Source organism: Grammomys surdaster, unplaced genomic scaffold (assembly GCF_004785775.1).
Source record: "Grammomys surdaster isolate TR1022 unplaced genomic scaffold, NIH_TR_1.0 1055, whole genome shotgun sequence".
In the NCBI taxonomy this organism is placed as follows: domain Eukaryota; kingdom Metazoa; phylum Chordata; class Mammalia; order Rodentia; family Muridae; genus Grammomys; species Grammomys surdaster.
Genome location: NW_021605474.1, coordinates 200,492 through 207,936, shown reverse-complemented (window position 1 = coordinate 207,936; position 7,445 = coordinate 200,492). Strand labels below are relative to the sequence as shown.

The 7,445-nt window shown below is 51.8% G+C and overlaps 2 protein-coding genes and 1 non-coding gene across 3 annotated transcripts in view; 2 read left to right on the top strand and 1 right to left on the bottom strand.

Moving 5' to 3' along the window:
* The window catches only part of Msh5 (mutS homolog 5), a 16,395-nt gene extending 12,987 nt beyond the window's left edge, over positions 1–3,408 (bottom strand). The window contains exons 1-8 of the mRNA XM_028783258.1: positions 3,370–3,408; positions 2,939–3,092; positions 2,637–2,760; positions 2,005–2,085; positions 1,823–1,885; positions 962–1,083; positions 706–815; positions 346–381 (exon numbers count right to left, since the gene is read on the bottom strand). Of these exons, the coding sequence (XP_028639091.1) occupies positions 346–381; positions 706–815; positions 962–1,083; positions 1,823–1,885; positions 2,005–2,085; positions 2,637–2,760; positions 2,939–3,079 (677 nt within the window). The 5' untranslated portion in view covers positions 3,080–3,092; positions 3,370–3,408. The remainder of the gene's footprint in view (positions 1–345; positions 382–705; positions 816–961; positions 1,084–1,822; positions 1,886–2,004; positions 2,086–2,636; positions 2,761–2,938; positions 3,093–3,369) is intronic.
* A 2,348-nt stretch (positions 3,409–5,756) lies between these two features.
* LOC114634695 lies at positions 5,757–5,858 on the top strand. Its single transcript, XR_003713366.1, has one exon. It is a non-coding gene; the product is annotated as a U6 spliceosomal RNA (small nuclear RNA).
* An 878-nt stretch (positions 5,859–6,736) lies between these two features.
* Positions 6,737–7,445, top strand: part of Clic1 (chloride intracellular channel 1) — a 9,602-nt gene continuing 8,893 nt past the window's right edge. The window contains exon 1 of the mRNA XM_028783283.1: positions 6,737–7,005. Within this exon, the coding sequence (XP_028639116.1) occupies positions 6,967–7,005 (39 nt within the window). The 5' untranslated portion in view covers positions 6,737–6,966. The remainder of the gene's footprint in view (positions 7,006–7,445) is intronic.

The window sequence follows — 7,445 nt, the reverse complement described above, 5'->3', positions numbered from 1 at the left end:
AGAGAGAGAGAGAGAGAGAGAGAGAGAGAGAGAGAGAGAGAGAGAGAGAGAAAAGAAAATAAAAGAAAGAAAGGAATGAAAGGAAAGGGTGGACTGAAGTTGCCGCTTAGAGCAGGGTGCTTGCCTAGCGGGCACTGGTCCCGGTCCCTCAGTTCATCCAGTGTTGCCAGCGGAAGGAGGGTGACTCCTCTGTGCTTTATTTACCCCTTCCTTTCTTTCACCCTCAGCTTCACAATCTCCCCTTTTTTCCTTCAAGCCCAGGATCAAAGAAGCCTCAGCCTTGGTAAGATTATTAGAGCCTCAAACTCAGTCCTTTGTCTCTGCGGGCAGCAGCTTGTCCCTCACCTGTAAGTGTCTTGATCTATGCTCACCAGATGGGTCCTGAGAACAGAAAAGAGCCACAGGAACGGTGTCTGAGGCACGGGGTCATTAGTAAACTACCCCCTCAGCTCCCCTCTCTGAATACTTCTCTCTGAGCAATCCAACACCTCTGGTTCTCCTGTGCCAGAGCACACTTCACCTACTGTCCCCCATCCCTACAGACACACAGAGACACACACACACAGACACACACAGAGACACACACGGAGAGATACACACAGAGACACAGAGACACACACAGATACACACAGACACACACACACTCTTTCTTCTTAGACCTCCCAGTCCTCTCTACTTTGGTTGAGGTTTGGATGAATCACCTACAGTACAAACTTCTTAAAGCCCAGGATAGGGACGCCGACACTGTAGTCTTCCAGTTCAACCCCGATCCTTCTTCGGCTCAGGAACTTTAGCAGTCCTCCAAGTGCCCGGACCTGGAGGGGATCCACAGTGAGGCTGGACAACACTAATACCAGGAAATCTGATTGTATAGGGCTGGGGCGGTCTGGTCACAACTCTGCCCTGTGCCTGGGAGCTCATGCCTTTCCCCAGCTGCACCCCAGCCCACGATCTAGCTCACCGTGAGGACACAGTCAAAGGGAATAATGGAGGAGAGGAAAAGGATTTTCTCAGTAGCAGTCATGGACTCTGAGATGAAGGTGTAGTTTCCGGAAAGGAGACGCTGTTTGCTTATCTCTGGACCTATTTGGGGAGGATGGGGAGCAAAAGGTATAGTAGCTCCATCTTCCTGCCCCAATTTAACAACAAGAACAAATCCGACCACATGGCTTGCCCAAGTCCACAGAGGTGGTTAAGGAAAGTCAAAGCAAGAACCAAAACACAGATGTAGTCTCATTCTTTTAGTTATGTAATGTAGATGTCTGGCTATAAGCTCTACCTGAGAAAGACAAGGGACTCGGGAGAAAAATATGAAAAAATGTCTGGGATTGTGGATCTTCTAGGTTAATATATACACATATATTATTAATGTTATTAATACACACACACACACATATGAGATAAAGGAACTACTACCACCCATTCCCTGTCCATTTTTTGCAAACCTGGAAGTTTACAAAGTAGGAAGTGCCTTATGGACCATAGTTCCCAGAAACAGTGCCTTTTCCTTTTTATGCAGCAAACGACTTTGGCCTAAAGTGGGAAACTCCAACATTCAAAACTGTGTTAAGAGTGGCATCTCTCCACTTTCTCCCATCACTCACTGCCCCATTCCTAACACACCTAACCCGATGGCTTCTCAGTAACTTGTATAAGGATGGTAAGGTGCAGGAGAGATCTCGGGGAGACTCCCGATGGGGCTTGGGAAGCAGTTTTTAGATGAGGGACACGAAGCAAGGTCTCTGATAACAGGAGCTCCTTTCAGAGAAAGGACAGAGCCCCTGGGATGGGGGCTGGTAACATAAAAAAAGGAAGGAGTTACCAAAATCCACACTTGGCAGAAGTATGATTTCAGGTCTCTTTGGCTCTCCGTGCTCCTGGGAGGCTGTGGAGGCAAAAGGCCACAGTCTTGTACAGTTTGTCCTGTTATCGTCCCATTCTCCCTCCCGGTACTACACGGTTTAGTAGTCTGTTTCCGTTTCCCCTTCTCTATGAAACCCTTACCGAGCTTCCCTAGAAATCGAGTCATAGCCTCATCCTGTTTGGCGCTTGTAACAACAGACTGGGGGTTGACTTCATCCAGAACTTGAAAAGAGAAGGAAGGTGCTAAATGAGTCAGAGGATCTCTCCACTTTGACTAAGAGGGAAGCGGAGGCTCTCTTCCTGCCACTCTGTTCCCCTCGAGAATTTATCTTAACCAGGCATTTATCTTAACCAGGCGTGGTGGCGCAATGCCTTTGATCCCAGTGGCCCTTGGGAGGCAGGCGAATCTCTGTGAGTTCAAAGTCAGCCTGGGCTACATAGTGGGTTTCAGGATAACCAGAGCTACATCTCAAAAAAAAAAAACCTAATTTATTTTCTGTCTGTTGGGGATGTTCTGCACACTGGGCGCACAGTGGAGAATGAGACTTAGAAGTCAGTGGGGTGGGAAGGAAGAAGCGTGTCCTGGAAACTATAACTACAGTCATGAATCGTTTGCCTGTGACTGAATCTGTCGCATGTAACACACAGCGGGTACCTAATAAAGTTGTGTTGAACAATCGATTCCTAGAAACAGGACTATACACGTCACATAAGGATGGACGAGTGAACACACTTCCCACCCCGGAGGAGAGCGATCCAGGGTTCTGTCCCACCTCTCTGGAGCAGCTTCAGGCTCTCGTGGTCTGGGGCGTCTGGCATGAAGTGGATGGTGGAGTCACTAGTGTCATAGTAAGCAATGCCTAGATATCCCGAGCTCCACAGCACGCACAGATGGATCTGCCCCACGAGGAAGGAAAGGGATCGATATCTGAACCCCTCGGGAGGGTACGGTTTGGCCGTGCATTATTATTAATCTTTTAACCCAAATCTCGGAGATAGGCACGCGTGGGGCGTTTAGTCAACGTGGAACAAGGGTCGGCTCAGCCCCTCCCCGTCCTCCCCACTCCTCGGACACCTCGGCCGGCTCCTCCTCCTCGTCCTCTTCCTCGATCCCTCCAGGCCCCGCCACTGGAGGCTGGGGGCTGGAGAAACTGGCTGAGGGGACCCCGGGCCCGGGTCCTGGCGGCATCCTGCCTGGGGTCGCTCTAAAAGCCATGGGCTCGGCGACTCTGAGGACATGGGAGGGGAAGGAGGGTCAGCGTTTCGGCTGGGCGGGCGGCGCGGGGGGCACATGGAGGGAGGGCGAGCCTTTAGGTGGTGAGCATCTCCGTGCTCCTGTCCCACCCTCATCTCTGTCACTCGAGGCCGTGCTCTGCCAGCTCTGAAGGAGCGCGCCGTCACCTCAAGTCTCTCCCGCCACCCACACCCCTACAGCCGCCGCGCGCTCTCGGGTCCCCACCCCACCGCGGCGGCCAGCGCGCGGCACTTTCCCGCCTTTTCCGTCACCTCAGCCGCGACGATCCGCCTCCCTGACCAACCGCCGCGAGCCTGTGGGCAGGGCCAGCCAGCCAGTGGGCGTGGGCCGCGCGTGCTCGCCCCGCCCTCTTAGTCGCTATTGGCTGGAGGGGTCTGCCTTGCTATCCAACGGGAAGGCGGTGAGGGCTCTAAGTGCTGATTGGTCCGTTTGCACTGGGGGCGGTGCTAGAGTGTTCAAAATTCCCGCCCTCTGCCGTTGCTAAGCAGCCCTGTCTCTGAGCTTTGATTGATGCTAGGCGGAGCCCGCCCGAAGGTCGCCAGGCGAGCTAAGGTCCCCGCCCGGAAAAAGGGTCCGGGCAGTAGAGACGGCCAGCGCGGGAAGGCCGACCTTAAAGGGCCAGAGGCATTCTTCCTCCTTCCTGAAGAGTGGAGAGAAGCAACATTAAATTCAACCTGTGCCAACAGCAACAGCTCGGTTAATATTTGTACCCACTAAGTTAATATTTATAAAGGACTCAGAACGGTGTCCAGCAAACAAAGTAAGCCTACATGAGTGTTTTAAAGAAATAAGTGGAAGTAAGAACCAACTCCTGTTTCAGCCCCGCTTTGCCTGTTTCCTGATTGCAGGGGATGACCACCCTCACAAGAGCAATACGGGGCTTCAGTATTTTGGGACACTTGAGGAGGAAGTATAAGTATCGAAAGACACCGGGCGGTGGTGGTGCACGTCTTTAATCCCAGCACTTGGGAGGCAGAGGCAGGCGGATTTCTGAGTTCGAGGCCAGCCTGGTCTACAGAGTGAGTTCCAGGACAGCCAGGACTACACAGAGAAACCCTGTCTCGAAAAACAAAAAAACAAAACAAAAAAGTATCTGAAAGACAATAAATTCTGAAAGTAGACCTAATTAGAGCACATACAACCATACTACAGCCCTCTAAGGACACAGGGTATCTCTGATTGATATGGGAAAGAAAGAGAAGGAAGGAATTTCTGAGGGAGGGAAAAAAGCATACTTTACAAAACAAAATAAATTCAGGGCTGACTCAGCAGGTAAAAGTATCTTCAATTTTATCCCCAGGACTCACACGGTAGAAGGAAAACACTGACTCCCAGATTGTCCTCTGTCCTCCACACCTGTGCTGCTTGTAAACACACACGCCCCCCCCACACACACACACGCACGCACACACACGCACACCATAATTCAAAAACTGTCCTATCCACGTGAATAAGAAGATCGTTCAGAGATGGTGTGAGGTGACCTGGCTCTGCTGACCAGCGACTGGAAAATCCTCTCCAAAGGGGAGCAGGGCTAAGGGCCGGGTTAATGGTTACCCTTGGCAAATTACTGAGCAATGGAGTTATGGAAACCTGGAAGAAGTTATTGGTGACAGCTCTGGGGAGTGGCAGGGAGGGACACACCTTCCAATCTGGGGTGTGAAGAGATTAGGGACTGGTTTACCAAGAAGAGGAAGGGATCAGACGCAGGAAGAGAGGCCGGCAGAGGAAAAGAAGAGCTGGAGAAAGAGGAGTAGGAAATAAGATGGGAGAATAAATTTTCCTGATGCAGTCCTGGCTTCAAATCCAGGAGCATCGCTGGGTGGTCCCAGGAGAGAGCAGCCTAAAAAGGAAAGGCAAGATAATGAGTTTGTGTGTAACCATCCAGGCAGCCCCAGTCCCTACCGATGATCAGAGCAGCTGTGACTGAGGCAGCCAAACCTGTTTGAGTCTAAAGCTTCTCCCAGAGAGATCTCACTGTGAGCAGATTCCCTGATGGTCGCTGACCAGAGGGGAAAAGGGAGGCATCTGGGAAGTAAGGCTTCACTGAAGCCATCTTTCTTATCAGTGGGAAGAGCCTCCCGGTGCAGATCTCAAGGGTCAGCAGAATGGAATCACACTTAGAACTTAGACGGGAATCACGCATGAGTCAGTCTACAGCCACAGTGCTGTAATTCAAAAGCCCAAACGCCAAGTATATTCTGCCTTTCAGGGGAGGAGAGAGATAAGCCACCCCCCACCCCCACCCCACCCCCCGGGGAGGAGAGAGCTCTCAGAAGAGGAAGCACAGGAGGAAACCACTAACTAACTGCTGTTCCAGCAGTACATACAGCACTCCACCTCAGCCCTCCCCACCTCTTTCAGTTTCCAGTCCAGTCTGGCTTCTCGGTCTTTCCAAGTCCTGCATATTTTCTTCAACTAAAAATATATATTTCTTGTTGAATGCATATATATGTATATATATATGCATATATATACATATATACACACATATATACATATATGTACAAGTATATACACACACATACACATATATGTTAGACAGACTGAGCAGAAAAGAAACATGGTTGGACAGTAGAGAAACTTACAGTGTGGAGGTTAGATACTGGCAGACATATTTTTTTAAATAGGTAGTAGAGCCGGCTTCGGCAGCACATACACTAAAATTGGAACGATACAGTGATTAGCATGGCCCCTGCACAAGGATGTCGCGCAAATTCGTGAAGCGTTCCATATTTTTATTTGCCTGTGCTTGATCTAAAGTCGTTTGTGTAGATGGGTAATTAAAAGCTACTGAAGTGAAAAAAAAATAAGTAGTAAAGTTATATCGTTATACTAACGTTAGATAGAACCTCCAAAATCAAGCCTCCCAGGGAAAGCTTTTTCCTGTCTTCTTATTTATTTACTGAGATGTCTCCCACGACTCTGCTCACACTAATCTGTCTGACCTTTGCTTTTGTCTTCCCATGACAGAACCAGTCGCTACCCAACCCACCGCAGGATGAGCCTTAGCGCTATCCTAGAGCCAGGATAAGTCTCCAAGGCAACCTTCCCCAGTGAGAGGAGGGTAAGGGGCCCGGGCTGGGGAAGTCCGAGCATTGACAGGCTTCCAGAGGACCGCCCCCTGCCATGAAGCCTGGGCTCAGCTTCCTGTTTCCCCAACACCAGGCCTCCTGGTCTCTCACGGCCTGTGCCTTGGAGCGCCCTTCACCAATCTGTAATCCTCGCTCACTATCTCCTTCCCGATCCCCCTCCGCACACACAGAGCACAGTCCCAGCAAACCAGAAGACTGACTGTAAAACTAAAAACAAAACAAAACACAGAACCCTTGCGTCCTCAAACTCCCTTTCTGCGCCCTCGTGGGCAGCTCGTTAGTGTCAAGTTTCCCTGTCTGAGAGTGGCCACCCTTCTCATTAACGAAGCGAGGAAACTGAGGCACGAACATGGTGTGTGTAGGAGAGGTCGGGGAACCGAGGGAGTCCCCGGAGTTCTCTCCTAACACCTTATCTCTGGGAGACCTCTGGCCTCCGTCCCGGACCCACTCCCACGATCCCCGAGTCCCCTCCCCTCGTGTCCCCTCCCCAGGTCCAGGGCGGGGCCGGCCGGTGAGTCAGCTGCTCCCTGAGCTAAACGGGAGGAACCGAGGTGGAGCAGCTGTGTGTGGGGTGCGCTGGGCCTGTGGGGAAGCCGCGTTGGAGCGAACCAAAGGGTCTGATCGGACTCGGGGTGCGCCGAAGGGACAGCCCTGAGCCTGGAGGAGAATCCCGGGCCGTGAGACCCGCCTTCCCTTGTCCGGGCCCCTCCCAGTTCCCCCAGCGACGGCTGCTTCCTGGTCCCCGACGCAACCATGGCTGAAGAACAACCTCAGGTCGAACTGTTCGTGAAGGTAAGAACACCTTCTCTCTCTTTGGCCACTCTCAGAATTTCTGCAAGCCAATCCTCCCCTCTCCTGGGCTCCAGCTCTAACTCCCCAACCCCTTCCTAGTGGACCCCACCCCCAGCCCCGGTGCTGTTTTGCTGGGAGGTGGGGGGGGGGAGGACGGGACTTGGGAGACGATAATGAGAGTTCTAGACACGCCCTGAAAAGTTTATAGAAGAGGTTTCCAGCAGCCTAAAGGAGAGAAAGGTGTAGGAAGGGGGGTTTGCAGGAGTGAGAGAGTGAATGGGGTAGGGTGCGGGGTCCAGGGGGATCCAGATAACAGAAGGACCGAAAAGGACCGAGAAAGGGATAGTGGTGGGTGGGGTTCGAGAAGGTCGGAGGAGAATCGGCTAGGACGTGTGGCCGTATGAAAGAAAGATGGGGCAGAGAGAGAGAGAGAGAGAGGG